Source organism: Doryrhamphus excisus, linkage group LG2 (genome assembly GCF_037039965.1).
Source record: "Doryrhamphus excisus strain RoL-2023G ecotype Guam linkage group LG2, RoL_Dexc_Guam_v1.1, whole genome shotgun sequence".
NCBI classification, from domain to species: Eukaryota; Metazoa; Chordata; class Actinopteri; order Syngnathiformes; family Syngnathidae; genus Doryrhamphus; species Doryrhamphus excisus.
Genome location: NC_136358.1, coordinates 14,760,936 through 14,780,223, shown reverse-complemented (window position 1 = coordinate 14,780,223; position 19,288 = coordinate 14,760,936). Strand labels below are relative to the sequence as shown.

Below are 19,288 nucleotides of genomic sequence, written 5' to 3'. Positions count from 1 at the left end.
AAAGTATAGAAAACAAAGCCTGAGCGAGGCTACACGAATAAGACGTCCATATTTAGATGTACAGATATCTATCTGTGCTTTTGTGCAATAACAGGATGGGTGTGTTTTTGTAAAGCTATCTGCCATGTGTTTTTTTCCTACTATTGCCTTTATCTGCTGAGACATTCCCAATAAATATGCAATAAATCACACAGCAAGTGATTTATAGTCTTATGGGTTGTTTTAACTGTAGGACCTGTGCTCGTACACTGCACTGCAAAGCACTAAAACAAGTAAAAAAAGTAAGTGAAAGTTCTGACAAATGTCAGGGAAAAGGGATTAAAATAGACATCTACAACCTCTTGAGTGCACACCGGCACTTAAAGTGAGGTCCCTAAATGGCTGTGTGATGGTGCATTCACCCCCCGCCCCCCACAGAGGACTTCCAATTTAGGAGCTCTAATTTGAATGGGGTAAAAAATAAAAACAGAAAAACTTGACCAGACTCGGCAAGTGATGTCAATTTGAATACAAACTGATGCTGAAATATCCAACTGGCAAGTTGTTTACCAAGTAAAATCTTTTTTGTGGTTCTTTCTTTTTTGTAGATTAATGGCAACGTGGAATAAAAAAGCATGACTGAAAATGGATTAATATGATTAAGTATTGAACGTGACTGTCCAGATAAAAATTTATCATGTTTTTTTTTTTTTTTTTAAGGAAGATCTGCTTCTTCCCAGGATGAGTGGTTAGCACACAGGCCTCACAGCTAGGAGACCAGAGTTCAATTCCACCCTCGGCCATCTCTGTGTGGAGTTTGCATGTTGTCCCCGTGCATGCGTGGGTTTTCTCCGGGTACTCCGGTTTCCTCCCACATTCCAAAAACATGCTAGGTTGATTGGCTAGGTATGAATGCGAGTGTGAATGGTTTGTCTATATGTGCCCTGTGATTGGCTGGTGACCAGTGCAGGGTGTACCCCGCCTCCCAAAGAGAACTGGGATAGGCTCCAGCAGTTTTCAAAATTGTGACTTTAGTCCAAGTTGCATGATAGTAGTTTCAAAGTTTACTGGCTAGATTTTATACGTTATATGCTTTCCTGTTTTTATAGTAGATCATTTTGACTTGTAACTTGTATGCTGAGAAAGTATGAGCTCCCTGATCTACATGCACAATGCACATAAATACGCATATTTATAAATATATTTCGATATATACTCTATTCATAGTAGGAGGTAGTATATGTTTGTGACTGTCATTTTAAAAGTAGCTCACAGGCTGAAAAAGTATGACCACCCCTGCTTTCACCAGAACATTACTGCTGTTTTTGCCGCTTGGAGAGATGAAATTTTACATTTAAGAAAAACGGGGGCAGAGCCATTGGCTCCAGAGCTCTGAAAAGACAGAAAAGTTTTGAGAGTGACCTGTGATGAACCCTGATTCTTGCCTGATAGGAAAGGTGAAATGCGCAACTGTGGACTGCTTGCAGCAGAAGGTGGGAATAAAAGATGATTGACACATCAGTCTTTAATATTTCAATAGTCGTGAAAATGAGATTGGGAAGGAGCGAGGCTACTCACCGATGTACTCAAAGACGTAGACCACAAAAAACGGCGTGACCAGGTCGTTGATGCCTTGAACGTAGCCGCTGGCTGGGTGCCGAATGGCCCAAATGAAGAGGATGCGTTCAAATATCTTTCAAACAAGAGAGACAGCGTCAAAATAATAGTCTGTAAATGTACTTTATTTTTGTGAGACATGCAGGCATGCTGAGCTGGGATTTTAGTAGATATATAGACTTTTGCAGCAAGTTTTATCATCAGGATTGTTCAGCCTTGGCTCTGAGTGCCATTCCTGTTTATTTTTATCTTTTTTTTTTTGCAAGGCACACTCCTTTCCTATTTGAGTGGGCTAGTAAAAGCTGTCAGCACTGGTGAATTAGAGGCGGCTGAATGTTCTGTTTGTTTTTCCTGCACGCAAATGGATTCCCACCAGGTACACATACATCTACGGGCACCTAGCTGCATCATACATACACATCAAATATATATATATTTTTTTTATAGGAGAGGATGTCATGTTCTGTCACTTCCCGAATAACCTCGTAGCTCATTGTGTGAGAGAAAACATGCAATGGTGATGTTTCGGGAGCCCCTTGTTTTTATTTAAATAAGTCCAATCACTGTTAGGACAGATGCAGCGCTCTTTTGGTCTTTCCCTCCTCAAATCCCTTTACCTGCCTCCACACCAATATCGAAGTGCCATCCATCAAACAAGAAAGGCTCTGCTGCCAGCAACAGGGGTTTGGGGGGGCGGGGGCAGGCGGGGGTAATGGGACTTTCTTTTCATGCATCCTCCAAAGCTGACATGCATATTTCACATTGGCGCCTACACAGAGAACAACTTCAAGTGAGCCTGTGCCGACGAGCCTTTATCCCTGCCCACGTCGACTTTATCACGGGCAAATAGTCCAACCTTTGTATGTAAAAGACACATGCCTGCTCCTGGAAATGCCCACTGATGTTCTATTTTCATTTTGAGCAGCATTTTCTCCTTCAAAGTTTTCGCTTTACCACACATGGAAATATAAGACACATAATAGAAGACTACCTCCCTGTTTCTAGCATGTCACTGGTGTGTGTGAAACACATAAATATGTAGACCTCGAACATAAGACGATGCGTCTTTTTCAGACTTTGTAAAATCGCTGAACGGTCTGGCCCCTTCATATTTATCTGACTTATTCTGTCTGTGTTCCCGCTAGAACAATGATTTTCTGTCGCAGGAGTCGCAGGTCAGAGACTTTGGAATGGCCTGCCCCTAAAAATGAGTTTACACATGAGCATTTGAAATTGTTATTGAAATCTTACTTTTATGCACTGGCTTTTAACACAGGTTGACTTGGGCATTGTTTTATTGTTTTTACGGTTTTATTAGCCTCATTATTTTTGTGTATTGTTTTTCCACTGTATTTTCAGTTGTACATTTTATTATTGGGTATGTTTGTGTAGATTTGTGTTTTACCGGGTGTTATAACCTGTTTAGGAGTTTCTGAATATGATTTTTGCCATTATTTAGAGACCTTTAAACGTTCACCTTCACAATACTGTTATTGTTTGTTTACGCATGTACAAGCTATGGGATCACTGCAGGGACATAAGAGACGGCCGCTGTTCATAGCATATAGCAAGTTATGGCACAAACTTGTTAGCTTCTAGTTTATTTATTCCAAATGTATGTGTTTCAAAACAGAGTGGATAAGAAGGATTTCCTCCAAGTATCGTTATTACTGGAGAATGAGGAGAATAGTGACGCTAAGACAGAGAAGCCATGTTAACCGTTAGAGCTTGAATGTAAAAGTAGCAAAAACAAAAGTCCTTAGCTTTTCTTTTTGTAGGGTTACAAATAAATTACTTCCTGCCTGTGCAGTGTTTCATTTAAAATGCAGTACATGACAATATTTAACACTAATCAAGACTAAGCATGTCTGCATTTGAAGAGGAAATTAGGCACTTTATTTTGTTTTTACGTGATTATCAGTACATTGTCAACACATCTCTGTTCAAAAACAGCAGAAACACAAACACTTAGCTATCACTTATAAAATCCCTGCAGAATGGCTTCAATATACCGCTCTGCCTGAAATGGAACAGACTGTTGACTGCCTAAATCTCACAGAGCCCCATGGGGGGTGAGGAGGGGAGTGAGGGCGCTGCAGAAACAAACAACTGAATAAAATGAAGCAGGGGTGATTTTCAGGTGGCACTGCAGCAAGCATAACCATATAAAAAGGCCCCTTTGGAGTCTGTTGCATGGTGAAATATACGAGGGCTGGAATATTTCAAATCAATGCTTTCATTTTGCAAGCAAAACAAGCTTGGTGGAAAAAGGTGAGGGGATAAATCTATGCCACATATGATGCGTATGCTCACAGATTACTCTGTACCGCATCCAGACAGCCTTGAGTTGTATTATTTACACTAGAAGGGCAAAAGGGAGGTGCAGTACGACTGCTAATGTGATTTTTTTTACTGACAAATGCTATTACAGCAGTCCCTGGCCAGCCGTCCCTGCGGTTCAAATTTTGCAGATTCAATCTATCACAGTTTTTCTAAAATATATACATTAATAAACTAGCAGTTTCTTGGTATTCTTGTTTTTGGTCAAAAAGCAACGTTTACATAATTTTTGGCCTAAATTAAGTATTTTCAAGCAGGAAAATGTCGAAATGTACTAAACACAAATATAAGGCCCCTAAAAAACACGTTCAAATTGTGATCCTATTTTCTTCCAGGTCTGGATCATGGGGGCAGCAGTCTAATTAGAAAGGCCCAGACATCCCACTTTTTGGCCAGGACGATCCCAAGGCATTCCTATCTATCCCTAGATAGATGACCAAGCTCCTCACCCTAAGGAATCCTACTTTGTGGAAAGTCACTTATTATTATCTTATTTCTCACTATTGCTTCTTATACACAAATGCAAAACACTGGCGCATAAGCTTTAATGAGTGTAAGTATGTGCAGGCTCACGCTTGTTTGTAGGTTTGTTGACTCGGCTACCTCATTAGACATTTATTGTTTTATTGCATTTCCTCCTCAGGCTAGTGGATATTAAGTACAGAATACTGCTTGTATCCAGGCAAATCAAAACTAATAAGATTTAAAGACTGAAAATCTTGGCCCAGGAGTGTTTGTTTTGCTAATAATGTGCCTTGGGAGCTACTGTATAGTTTAAGTAAAGGGGAAGCCTACAGGTTTTCCTCTTCAACAATAACCCTGGTGCAACATCACCACTTACAAAACTCTAATAGTCATTTATAGTAGCGCAAACCATGCAAAGAGGACAATTATGTCCATTTGATTTCATGCTGCAGGTAAATATGATGCAGGTGTGTGTGCCAGGCAGCAAGGGCTTTCCTACATCCTGTTCTATTTTACGATTACACATGTTCAACTTAAAAAGTTCCCCTAAAACCCAAAAAAAGAGGGTAAGAAAGCCCTGCTAGTTGAGATGATGTGCGTGCAAGGGCTTGAAGGAGGAGGATCTCACCTCTTGGACAGAAGCTTGTTGAAAGAGGGGAATAAGAGGATTAGTTCTCGGTATGTCTATGTGAATCTGCAGAGACAGAAAGGGAGAGAAAAAAAGACAAACTCTGAAGCAACGAGGCAGGTTAGCACAGATCGGACAGCGAGATGCAAAAGTTAGTGGGTCGGCGTCCTCAAACGCAACATTAAAGAGTGTACCTCCCCACGGCAACGAGCAACGTGACAGGTGGACAGAATCGTCAGAAGGGATGCAGGACAGCGGCGGGAGCCAAGCCCACTGAGATAGTCCAGATTGTGACCGATTTTTTTGTTTTTTTTGGTGTTACGGAAGGAAGGTGTACTCACAGTCCTGTCCGCCCTTACCTCTGTCACCTTTGGCTGTAGCACCAAAGACTCAGGACTCATCCTAGGGATATCTATGTGGATCTGACAGCAACATGAAGAGAACGTTTTAGACACACCAACATTCACACGCCAGTCCTAACGCTAACTAGAAAAGCAGACGTTGATAATCAATATCGGGGAGAAAACGGCATTGACAAAAACATTTGTGTGCATTGCAGCGTCAATGCAATCACTCTCTGCACCTTGCAGCAGGATTTAGTTTATGGCGTGGGTGTGCGGCCCCGAATGCCCCATAAAATAAAATGGCAAATCCGGTCTATCAGTCTTGCTAAGAAATAATTGCTTGGTTTTAATTTCCTCCTGTGCATTTTAAAAACTTTAGCTTGAGGTAGAACTTCAGGCAGTTAGCTGGAAACTAAACACTTTGTTTTCCAAAGATGGTGAAAAATTCCACATTTGTAAACCTATTCGTTAGCATTATTACAGAAGATGTGTCAAATATAGCTCAATCTATTAAGAACTCTGGCCATGGCCTAATCATGTGAGATCTTGATTTCTAACTATGAAAACATTCCATCCATCCACCTTCTATGCCGCTTACCATCACTAGGGTCACAGGTATGCTGGAGCCTAGCCCAGCTGTCTTTGGAAGAGAGGCGGAATATTCTACTTATTAATATTGAATCCTATTGGCGGAAATTCGCTTATCTGGAACCAATTAACCGTGATAAACGAGGGACAACTGTACCACAAAACATTTACCGCCGCATGCGCCTTCCAGTGAGCACAAAGCAACTGCATATCATTCCAAACATAGAGCAGAAAACCAAAATAAGAGCACAGCTCAAGAAGAACCACGTGGAGCTGCACGCAGAGTGTTTGTACATTTTCTATAACATACACTGCATATTGCAGTATTTGTCTTATTTTGCAGGCACGGGTTTTCAAACATGCAACAACCTTTTCCTTTCGGGTGGAATAAAACCGCAGAAATACTTGAAAAAGCAAACATGGATTTCTCCAATGGTTACAGCCAAATGCTTACACACTAAATCTGTCTGGCAGAGCTGCCAAAAACAAACAAGATTTTAAAAAGAGTAAGAGTGACAGATATAAGACCACACACACAAGCAGATGGACACATTCCAACTAGCCAACATGAACACAAATACAAAAAGAAACGCACAGGTGATTGTGTATCAATATAGTAAATCCACAGACAAATAAAGCTATCACATTCACTGCCAAAAGATCCACAGAAACACAGATTGGTGCCCGCTCTATCAGCAGACAAGTCACCACAAAAACAAACTGGCAAGAACGGATGAATGGATGAAATATGAAAAGTTTGCCATCAACAGCCCACTCTCATGTTTGTTATCAGTGTAAAATGAACGATAAAGTAAAACTTGTTATTTTCAGAGCCAAAGAGTAGTGCTCATTTGGGCAACACTGAAGCTGGAGGCTGCTTGTGTAAACTCGGAGCAGAGTTGGGTCACATAGCCTGGATGCAAAAACACACAGAAAAACACTTTTTTGTTCAATAACTGGTTTCAGTGGTCCTTTCTGCAGGGCGCAATCCTGCCAGCACTTAGACATGCACACTCAAGCACACACACACACGAGACAAAGACGTTGCTCTTGTAATTGGAAATGGAATCTTTTGTTCTCTGTATATCTTTCTGTCCTTCAAGGAGTCAGACAGATGAGGCAATGTGAAAGAAATAACTAAACAGGAAGAAGGAGGACAATCAATTGTAGTGTTTGTATGTGTGGGAGTATCTACCTGTCTGTACGTGTCCTGATGGTGTTCGTCATTGCGGGAGTCATAGTACTGCTGGATGAAGCCAAAATACTCCTGTCGCTTCCTCTGGAGGACATTGTCTCGCCTCTCTGCGTTGGCTGGCAGGTAACCCTTAAAAAGGTCACACAATAAGAATCAGACTCGCATGCTTGAAGGACGTAGCGAAAAGTGGCGGTTACAAAGAAAGTGACGTGAACTTGTATGACATTGCATCAACAGTTTGCACTTTGATTTTCAATGTTTGCATATATACTGTACTTTACAGGTTATTTTTTTTAATGCAACTGGTGTGAATGGGTATGTTTTTGACGCCAGAGCCCTATGGCTGAGGCTTCATATGCGGCAAGCTAACTCCTGTAGGTATTCAGTATTATATATATAAAATATGATAGACTGCAACTGGTGAGAGACTACCATAACAAACATCTGTATTCTATGAACAAAACGTTGTGATATTAGATTAAGTGCTTGCTCTGTCAGCAGTCAACGCTTATGCCATAAGCAGACAAATTCTTCGACCGAACAACAAACAGCCGCTAAAACTGAATGAGTGCCTTTAGGGTTTAGAAGTTATCCAATCTGAATCGCAATGCACAGCCCGGCCACCTTGCGAAGTACGGTCATTTCATTTCATTCTTCGGTGCAACAAACTCCCTCCCTGGTATCACACTGAAGGGCAGCCTTCCTGATGAATGAGCGACATTAGGGAGGTGGCAACCCTACATCAGACACATGGGATGGACAGAATATGAAGGCCGTCTCCCGGCGCAACCAATTATAGCCTCCAAATTGACCGTTAATATAATCTACAACTCTCTCGAGCACATTGACGCACTGGCGGACGTCTCCACCCCGGGCATTATGTCACTATGCTCCCTTCTGTGAGGTAAGTCTTCTAATATTATATAGCCAGTCTGTATTTCGACCTCATATTGCCTTATCTGGCTTCAGTTAATAACCTGCATCTTATCTACCTGGCTGCTTTCCTCTGCCGGTCAGCTAGGCGGTCACGTTTCAGTCCATAAGCAAATACCATGTGACTTACTTTCTGTATTGCCAAAAAAAAAAAAAAAAAAAAAATGCTCACCCATCACAAGTTGAACCAGACTAAACAGTGGCAACTGGTGTTGTGTGCAGGCTGCCAGACGCGAGGGGGGGCAGCGTGTGTGTGCGTGTGTTAAAGGTTAATGGACAGCTTAGCGGAGGTCGGTGACACTGCAGCTGCTTTACGGCTCTCAACAGGACCGACCCACCCACACACACACACACGTACACCAGTACACCCACACAACGAGAAGAACATTTGTGTTTCAAGACAAACTGCTGCTTTTTGAAACATCAAATATTTCTCACGATAAAGTGCACTTCTAAGAGAAAGTGCTTGAATTTGAGTGGCTAATTTTGAATTCATTTGTGGTTTACTGGTTAAAAGGGGTTGAGTTATGGGTGGGTGGCAAGGAGGGAGGAGGTGTTGTCGAAGTGGAAATTCATGGTAGCAAATGTGCCTCTGTGTTAGTCTACAAAAACCTCATCGCTTCATTCTCCTTCCGCGACATCAATCGTTCCATCTCTCTAATGGACCTTCCACTTGAGCAAATCCTCTGAAGAAAAAAAAAAAGGTAAATACATGTTGGGAATTCATTTGGGGAATTGAAATGAAGCGGTTTCTTTTTAACTATGCCTGCACACAAGCTAAATAATTTTTTTAGACTGAGCAGGAGTGGAAACAAAATGTCCATTAGGGATGGAGCAAAACTTCCTGTTAAATTGCTCTTTAATTAGCCCACATTTGACTGTTTTTAAATGTTTTTATACAGTGGAAGCCACTTATCTCGACGCCCAATGGACTGGCTGACTGACATCGGCATCGACGGTTGTCGTCACAACCAAAATCCAAACTTCCTTCTTTTGTGCATACTTTTATTAGGATTCTTGTGATATGGTAGCAATGCGAGTATTGTGTATGGGTCTGAGCTGTGACTCAGGGGTTGGACTATAGGGGGCAGTGGCATTTGCCTGCTAGATGGACCCAGGCTGAGAGCGAAGTCAAGTTGCTGAGTTTTGTAGATGCCAAAAAGGTTAATTTGTGCACATCCGCATGGACAGGAAGTGACGTCAGGGGTTCTGAGGTGACTTTTAGCTTGCCTTGGGTTACTGCAGCAACAGTAGCTCATTTTTTGCCACTTGAAAATCCTAAATTTAGGCAAAAAACATTGTTTCAATATGCATTTTGTTTTACTAAAAGGTCGTACTGTATGATGAAAAACCGTGATTGAGTGAAACAATCTAAAAAAACAAAAAAATAATAATAAATAATGAATAAATAGATTATTATTATATTATTATGAGTGTTCCCCTCGGTCGAAACAAGCTACAGTACACCAGCAGTTTAACATCATCTCTCAAATCAGTCCTGCTGCTTTATGATACATATCGCATAAACCCCTAGACTTATCAGTATTTCTACAGCCAGTTAGTTTTTCGTCTCCCCCAATGCTTCTCATTTTGCAGCCACACTCCATTAGCAAATGTACATATTGCCACGGGCTGACATTCTTTCACAAAGCAGAAAAGTCATTAAATCTATTTCCCTTTTACTCCAGGCTCGGACGCCAAGTGCTCTTTAAACAAATGAAATGAGATGGCGTTATTTCTGAAATAATGGGAAGTTCAACTAGATGCATTTGAGCGGCCCGGGGGCCCAACCTGTGGAGCTTGCTCCTTGCTTGCATAGTGGAATGATGTGGCGCAACAATACACTATGCAATATTTCCTGTCGACTACTTTTTCATTTCCGCGCTGAATAATAAGAGGCTGTGTACCCTCACTGTGATGTGGTGGTAAATGCAGGCCATTGGGGTGGGATTACCCTGCACTGAATGCAAGGGGGGTGGGATTTGTTTCTCATTTTTGTCTGGTAAAAAAAACAGCAAGTGTCTTTTGGAGGAGGGGAGCAGGGGAGGAAAATCTAAATAAGATGGTGCATGCTGGCGAGCAGGGGAAGGGCGCAAGGGACATCAGTGGAGTGAAGTTTTATTAGGTGTGTCTGCCAAGTTTATGGGATACAGCAAGGGCTGTGAGCCTGTGTGTGTGTGTGTGTGTGTGTGTGTGTGTGTGTGTGTGTGTGCAGATTGAGAATAGATTTCCAGCCTGATCCCTCCTATCTATCTCTCCATGCGATGGTAGCACAGACAGGACAGAAAAAGGCAGTCAAGTGTTGTGGCATTTCAGATGATATGAGTGATTTTTTTTTTTTTAACTCCGGCTCGAAACTTTAATCCAAGCTTTGGTTGTAACCCTGATATAATTCACACTCAAAGATGCAGAAGTCTATTGAAATCCTCACCAGGTGGGCCAGAAACTTCTAATCGAGGTCGGGTTTGCATAGTAAATATAAGCCGTGTGAACTTAACAGTATCTAGACAGAGAAATCATCAACAAAGAAGATAAAGGCGATTGTTCTGGCTGTTGTTGGGAGAAGCAAACAAGTGAATGAAGTCCAGTAGAGCAGGGGTCCCAAACCACAAAGAAAAAAATAAAATTCTAAATAACTACATTGAATTGTATGTAAATTTTGGAGATAAGCTGTGGTATTTATTATTTGATAATTAAATAACTCCAATTATTGGATGATAATATTGCCCTATTTCACAACAGTGAGCCTCCATTAAAGCACACGCAAAGACGTGTCCGCCATAACATTACAACAGGAATCTAAATATTAAAAAAGCAAATAAAGCATACAGTAGTTTCATGAATAATTACAAATACGTATAAAATAAAACATAAAATGCTGTGATATTTGAATGTAAACGACCGTATGCTGAGTGGATTTGTAAGCATACCAGCAGCGAGAGAAAAAAACATCCATCCAAACATATAGTCCCTTGCTAGCAAATGCTTTTGTCTGTAGTGCAGAAAACAAACTAAAACAACCTACACAACCAGGAAAGGAGCCTTATAATTTCTCCGCTTGGTGGACACAGCTCATTAGCATTAAAGCTGCATACACACAAAACGATGCATTCCCAGTAGGGCTTACTAAAAGCACTTTCAAATGCTTTAAATTCCACCATCATGGTAATATTTGAGAAACGCATTCCCAATACATCACTGTGGAACCTCTGAGACTAATTCAAAATTGCTGAAAAATATGGTAGGAACCTATTACACACGTTTCACTGACACTCACCGCTCAGTGGCAAATGAAGTGAACAAGCAACAAAGAGCTACCCTGTTATTCAGTGAGTTTTTTTTCTTCGTCTGTGGCCCATAGTGCAATGATTTTTGAGATTTACACTAACAAGCAAGCAACAGGGACAAAACAATATTAATTGACTGTGTTGCGAATATGTTTTGGCTCATTAATGATGAGCACTTCCATGTTAACGTAATATGGTGGCCTTCCAGTTGTCTTAGACTAACCACGTACAAATATAAATGCACTCCCTAAAACTAGTGACTAAAAGATAAAGCTCTGGAACAAAAGGGGAAGAGCTTATGGAAGAAAGGTCACTCATAACTCTGCTGCAAGCTGTGTTGCTTGTTTGTCCTAGCCCACTTCCTCCTTTTGGAACATTCATTTCTCCACAGGGAAGCGCTTCTCCACATAGACCACTAGGCAGATGTATTTATGCAATCTTTAAGTGCATATACAGCACTACATACAGTATGTACTCTCAAGGATACAAAAGAAACACCATTAATAGGTTGGTATCTATTTCAGTGTACTGTTGTGTTATATTGCAACAATTTAGCACAGGACCAAATAAGGCAGTTGTAAAACATTAAAGCCCCCCCGTGGGGTAGCACTGCACCAGCAACACCACCACTGCACACACTAATACCTTTAATGACATCTTTTCTGCGGCACATTAGCTATTGTGCGGTAATTAATGGGAGAGTCATGGTGCTCAAAAAGCTCGTCGTCTCTCTGCAGACTCGGCGCTGTATACCACAACAATGGCTTAATGAGTAAACACACCGAGTGTTTCATGAATAAATTATTGGTTCCTCGCAATTAATTTTCCCTATTCAAAACACACAAACTATTACCAGTCTTCATAAATCAAAAAAAGGGAGGGGGGGCAGGGGAGTCAGGACAAAGACGATGACAGGAACGGTGTGTGTGTTTGTGATTAGTGGCGATCATATGTTATGTGTTTATTACGTCGTCTGCACTTGCTGTGAATTAGTAGTAGTAGTACTAGTAGTTTCCGCTACATGTAATTGATTGTGGCTGCCTGCCACTACAAAACAACAGTCACCCAGACCTTAAAAATTAACTTGAAAACAATGCTAGGTCATATTTTGTATGACTGTGTATACTGATTTACATACATATTAACCACAATTAGTTTGAAAACTCATTCATTCATTCATTTTCTACCGCTTTTTCCTCACAAGGGTCGCGGGGGTGCTGGAGCCTATCCCAGCTGTTTTTGGGCGAGAGGCGGGCTACACCCTGGACTGGTCACCAGCCAATCACAGGGCACATATAGACAAACAACCATTCACACTCACATTCATACCTATGGACAATTTGAAGTCGCCAATTAACCTAGCATGTTTTTGGAATGTGGGAAGGTCAACTCCACACAGAGATGGCAGAGGGTGGAATTGAACCCTGGTCTCCTAGCTGTGAGGTCTGCGCGCTAAGCACTAGCGCTAACCACGTTGTGCTGCCTAGTTTGAAAACTATTTAAAATATCAAACATTGCCTCTGCCATGTCGGCACTTGCTCATGTGGGCGAACTCTGAGCGGATTGCGGAACTAGTGTCTTGTGTTTATGTTTATTATCGTGCAAATAAGAAAATAGTGTGTAAAATGTGTCATCAATTGACAATTTGTCACATGCTCAGGCTACCCAATTGCACTGCCTCACTGGCGGTAGCTCGCTAGATCACGGGCGAGATAGACGTGGCTATCTATTCATGCTAACCTACTTTTTAAAGGGTCATTAATATTCCTGTAATCATTACAATGCTGATGGTTGTCTTGATGTGATGCAAAAGTTGAATTGCGTACCTGCCTTTTGCGCCAACATGACAAGCTATGTTAAAATGTTACCGAAATGGTTTTTGCCTTTGTTTGTTTTTGGCTCATATGCAAGTCTGTAATCCATGCAGAATAGTACTCATATTATGAATACGTATTCGGAAAGTAAACGTGTCCAACTTACAGAGAGGAGCTTCCACGTGATTGGTCGAACTTGTCTAGGGATTCCAGACCAGCTGAGTTTTCGAAGTTCTTCTGCAAAAAAAAAAATAATAAAGAAATAAATTAATTAATACAGGACAAATTTTAGCCTTTTTCAAAATAAATGATGAAACTGACGTGCCGATAAAGAGGCCAAGGAAGTAGGCTTTGTGTTAGCCACTATTAAAACCATTCTTGTCATCGCTGGATCATTAAATAACTCTTCAACAGTCACATCAGTCAATCAAATAACCAACCGGCCATGTGCTTTTAGTGAAAATGACCCTGGAAAGATATAAATAATTATCTTCATCTTTCAGACAAGGTAGGCGAGCTGGAGAGCCATCACATAAAATAAATCCAATGAAGACTTGCAAATTTAACCTTTATAGTGGTTTTAAAAAGACTGCTCATCTTAAGCCAGTGAAGAGACTCACTACTACACATTACATCAAGTCTATGACGCTATCTCTGTGACACGCACCTTGACAGCAAGAAGTGATGGCTCGTAGTGTCTATATAAGGAGTGCGCACACCGGGATTGGTATCTCGCTACCTGGATCTATTGTTATTCGGACAATGTGTGAGTCAATTTTACCTGCAAGTTAACAGCAAGTATTTTCCGTGCATTTTCGTTATCTACATGGTCAAGAGGCAGTAAATCATTCACTGGGCCGCTGTCAATGATGTATTCTGAGGCTTTTAATGCTACTGTGAAATGCTTGCTGTTTGCTTTTTTTCTGCCGGTTTACAACCATTGTTGCTATAAAAAAAGTGCCATGTTGCACAGTAGTGTTTTTCACAAATGTTCTCTATGGGATGTAAGTCAGGGAAACATGCAGGAAGTAGTCCTTGGTCAAGCCAGAATTGTGAACTGCTGCGTTGTCCTGTTGAAAAACCCAGCTGTTCACCACCAGTCATGAGGGATGCCCGCTGTAACATCTGCACGTAACCGTCCACAGTTTGACCAACCTGCACCACCGGAAACTCCGGGTGTGCTGTGTGTCTGAGTGAGGAATGTTTGAACTGTAAAGTGTTGAGGGATGACCATAGTCACACTTTAACAGTTAGATTAAGAAATACAAAATGATCAAACTTTTGAGATTTTTTTTTTTTTATATATACAAACAGGCTCTAGGGAAGCATTCTCTACAATAAATTTTATCATCTTGTCCTTGGACATGTGTAATCATAATACATTTGAATCAAATCCATTCAAAATATTACTGTTAGAACATCATTAAAAAGTCAATTTTGCATACTCGATCACCTTGGAGAAACCACGGACTTGGCAGAGGTCTATGCTCACTTGTTGACTTTTTATTTTTATTCACAACTGATGAGTTGGCAGAGGTCCAGACTAGACACATAGTACATTTATAACATCATTAAAAAGTGCATTTTGCATGACATTTAAGCAAACGCAAAGCAGAGTTGGCACTACATGAATACACTTTTCTGCAGCTAAAAGGTACAAATGTACCTTTAGAAAAGACAAATTCTTCCAAGACTTGTATTCAAGGCAGCGGCTGGAAATTGATAAGGCCTTCACCCAGAGTGAATGGTATTGATTAGTGCTGCCAAATGACTGTGCCTGGCCGGTTCTTCAAGGAAAATGCAATGAAGTCAGAGACAGATAGCGGCATCGGAAATAGAAATCAGCTAAACAGCAATGGGCTAGGTCCATTGGCTAAATTGAGTGAAACGCATTAGAGCTTGTTCGCCTGATAGAAGCGGCCATTCATTCACAATAATTCCTGCGCATTTCCCACTTAAAGTTTCTCACTTACCTTGCCCTGTGCGGCTTTAATTATGTAGAAATTCAATAGTGATGTAGTGCAGGGAAGGGCTTTGTGAGAACCTTCTAGTCAGGGTTGATTACAACTACTCGTGTAAGTCGGAACACAAAACGGATATTCAGACATGAATGGAATGCTATGGATTTTTTTTTGTTTGCTTTATGTAGAAGAAGGTAACATGTATGGATGAGTAGCGCATCACTAACTTACAGTGTGCATTCATACGTAAAGATGAAGGGAGAAGCATGTTTTCTCCCCAAGGCTCCTGAGGTGTGTTTTCTGCTGAATGAACACGCTGGTATTATATTTGTCTGCCTTTTGAAATCACCACAAAACTCTCTTTTCTGCACATTCACTCACAGGTTGGTGACAATGTGCATCATTTTCCATCACTCTTTCAGGAGTGTGCCTGAATGCACCATTAGTCCACCTCCAATGACATGTGCCTTTATGTGGAAGCCACAGGGAAGTTATGTACCATTTTCACCGAAGTCGTTAAGGGCGAAATCGTTATCGCACGTGCAGCTCTGCATTCATTATTCTTTTAAAAGCTAGTCAAGGGTGTCCCCTTCTCTTGGCGTGCACCCTTTGAACCTTCATTTGCACTGTCAGACAACGAAATGAGTCCATGAATCTTGTGGACTCAGGCTTAATTAAACTATGTTATATTTCTCACGCCTGGCATTAATCTCGCCGTAGGGGGTTTTGAGGGAGTCGGGGGCGGAAATGAGGCACTAGCTTGGCTACATCCTGATGCTACAGTGATGCCATACAGAGGGTACAGTATCTCACAAAAGTCAGAACCCTCCATACACTATGCTGTAGAAATGAAACCTGGCTATACTTTAGGGAGGTCAGTTGGGGTGGAACTTCTTGAGGAGCAATGCAAGGCAACGTAATAATGTTAGGAGGGAATAAGATGCTTGCAAATCCAAATGTGGGAGAATATATATATGTCCCGTGACACCCCAAGTAGTCGATATATAGTTTGTTCTAAAAATAACAACACAAAGCCAATATTACGTAAAAAGCTAACACCACAAGCGAGAAGCCAAATAATTGTCTCTTGCCTAAGGTCAAGCATGGTAGTGCCATGAGTGTTGCACACACTGGAGATTGCACTAAATTGCACAAAAAAAAAAAATTGCACTTGTGAGGGAATCGTGCGCACAGGCAGGTCATCGCCAAGAAACTCCGTCCCTGACCTCACTTTCTGTCTACCCGCCACTCAGCTCCGCTAGCACTGCAACACATTCACAGCAACACACACAAGCACAAGTGTTATTTTTCACTTATGTCTAGTATATTGGGTAATACAAGTGTAAAGGTGACTATAGGGGTGCTATTTCATGTCTAGAGGGCTCTAACAATATTAAAACTGTTTTTAGAAGGTCGGAAACAGATTTTTTCATTGCTCCAACTACCAACATATTCTGTGTATGAACAAGGAATCCTACTTGGCGGATTTCACTCAAAGGTTGTGTGTGGAACCAATTAACAGAGACAAAAAGACAAATTACTGTACAGTAAACCTCGGATATATCGAACTCTGATATATTGGAAATTCGCTCACAACGGACAGATAAAAAAGAACCAATTTTTCTGTAATGAATTTCCAATAAAAATTCATTGCACATATCGGATTTTTTATAACGGATTTCGCCCATTTCAGACAAAATCTCCAGTCCCGTTCCAATTTCCCTCACATATATTGGATGGCCGCATCGTGGCCTTTGATCCATGTTCACAGCCAAAGCTGAAGATTATAACATCTTTGTATGAATTACAGACATGTACATGAGCATGTACAACGAAAATAAAAAAAAAATTCTCAAATCTGTAGAAATGCCTTCTTGTTGCTATTAGCGAGGTTTAGAAACCAAACGATAAACGTAAGTGCAAACGATAATGATGTCACATGCTATTGAAATGTATGGGATCCAATAAAGTTAAATTCTCATTACCTTACGTCTCTTTTCATTGCCAGTCCAGGTACATTGGAAACATAGTCAAGGAAGTGCCTTTTTATAACGGATAAAATCCGATATATGCGTAAAACGGACATTTTCCGGTATACGCATATAACGGATTTCGCTTATATCGGACAAAACCAGTGGGAACAATTGAATCCGATATATCCGAGGTTTACTGTATATGCAAACCCACACATTAAGCGTATTTCTTAAAACTTGCAATCATCTGGTCTGCAGCTCGATGAAAATCATCTGAGTAAAAATTCCATTTCCCAGTCGGCAGAGATGGCGGGGGCAGCTTGAGCACAGTTGATATACAGGCTAAATTACAGATGTCGTTTTATTAGCGCAAGGCTAGCTCATATCTCCGACTCTCTGAGGGCATCACTTGTGCAATATGAATGAGACAACCATACCCTCGCTACCGCTGGAATAAATTACACATTTCATGCCATTTTGGTGAATTAATCTGTTGTTGTGGGTGAAAAGTTTCTGCAACTGCCCTAGAGGCTGCGAGGGGACTAACTGTCCTTGTCTGCTTTGATGAGCAAAGTTAACAATGCAATGGAACCAGCAAATTTGTCAGTTCAGCCGTCACCCCTTCCCTTTCTGCACATCCTAATTTGTGTCAGGACGCAAAAAAAAAATAAAAATCCACTAATTGCAATTTTGAAGGCGTCTCTTTAAGCGGTCTCTATAGAAATAAATGCAGCAAGGCAAAGACATTCTTTACAGACAATTTACCCTGCAGACAATCATTTCAAAGTATACATTCACAAGTGGGGGACGACGTCAAAGCAGAATCTCTCTAGTGGGACCAATAAAACATCACATTACGGTGTACATGTATTGGAATTAGTGCAATCAGTACATCACGCTGGCAGGAACAGACCCTAGAGGATTGGTCGACAGATTTCTCACCCACATAAAAAACACCTGAACTTTAGTAATGTATAACTCAAGGGCTAATACACGGTTACTAGTCTGCATTATGCATGAACATACATGGGTGCACTTTGTCTTGGCTTGCTGGGGATCACAGGGGGTGATTAGGATGTGTTCCTTCTGTTGAACACCCACAACAGCAATTGTAGAACGACGTCCTGCATCTATCAAGGGCTTGTGTTTCATTAAAACGCTCATGTGTCTTAAAAGCCACAATGATTACAGCTTGAGGAAAGAAGCAAGTTGTTGACAGCATCTCCAGTGATGCACACAATGTTGAGAGCCTGCATGACAGCCAAATCAACTGTACTAGTGAGAGAGAAGAATGTGTTAGAGTCACTACTTCTCTTGCCCAGTAAAGTTGAACTACTTACATCAAGGTACAAGGGATTTCCCAAAAGGCAATGACCTGAATTGAGATTTGGTCTTGGAACCCATTCAGCTAATTCATAATTCAGTCTACTACCTGCCTGTGTGCACGATTCCGTCACGAGTGCAAACACAACACGCGCCCAGTGAGGAGACGAAGAAGGCCGGGTGTCAGCGTGAAGGTAAGAAGTGCTGTCAGTCAACGCCGGCTGAGCATGGCGTTGACGGCAGCAGGAGAGAAAGGAGGTTGGCAGGCCGGAGCCATGCACTATTCAGGCATCATTCAGACGAAGCGAGAGCACTGGGGCAAAGCAGGGTTCTGGCACACATGTGTGAATAGTGCACATACCTGCAAAACAAAGTGGGATTCCGAGAAGCAAAAACCGGGAAAACTCTAAACTGGACTACGGCAGTAAGATTTCAAAATATTCTCTTCACTTAGCAATAAAATAATAATAAAAGAACATCACCCAACAAGTCAGACTGACTTGAGATTTCTCACACAATTACAGCCCATTGTAGTATGATATGATACCAAGATATCGGGGCTGTTGTAAAACCTTAGAGATTTAACGTACCAACTTAAATATGCAAAAAAGGGTTTGACGAGGGTTGTCTCAATTCCAGAAATTCAGTCATGATATGAATCTATATTAATATAAGGAATATTTTTGTATAACGTGACACAAGTGATTGTAAACTTAATTCACACTGAGCCACAGTCAATTTATAATCGCACCGCATTCATCCACCTAGAATGCCAATTATCTCCATACTCCATCATATGCGTATCCGGCCCAATTCAGTTAGATACAGCTGGTCGAGGGAA

General features: G+C 41.2%; 1 protein-coding gene across 2 annotated transcripts in view; it reads right to left on the bottom strand.

Moving 5' to 3' along the window:
• The window catches only part of tbc1d22a (TBC1 domain family, member 22a), a 127,228-nt gene that overhangs the window by 56,492 nt on the left and 51,448 nt on the right, over window positions 1-19,288 (bottom strand). The window contains exons 7-10 of one of the 2 annotated variants that reach the window (XM_058078049.2): window positions 13,357-13,427; window positions 7,157-7,285; window positions 5,389-5,451; window positions 1,558-1,672 (exon numbers count right to left, since the gene is read on the bottom strand). In XM_058078049.2, coding sequence (XP_057934032.2) covers window positions 1,558-1,672; window positions 5,389-5,451; window positions 7,157-7,285; window positions 13,357-13,427 — 378 coding nt within the window. Of the gene's footprint in view, window positions 1-1,557; window positions 1,673-5,029; window positions 5,096-5,388; window positions 5,452-7,156; window positions 7,286-13,356; window positions 13,428-19,288 lie in introns of both variants that reach the window. The other variant, XM_058078048.2, reaches the window with a different exon arrangement.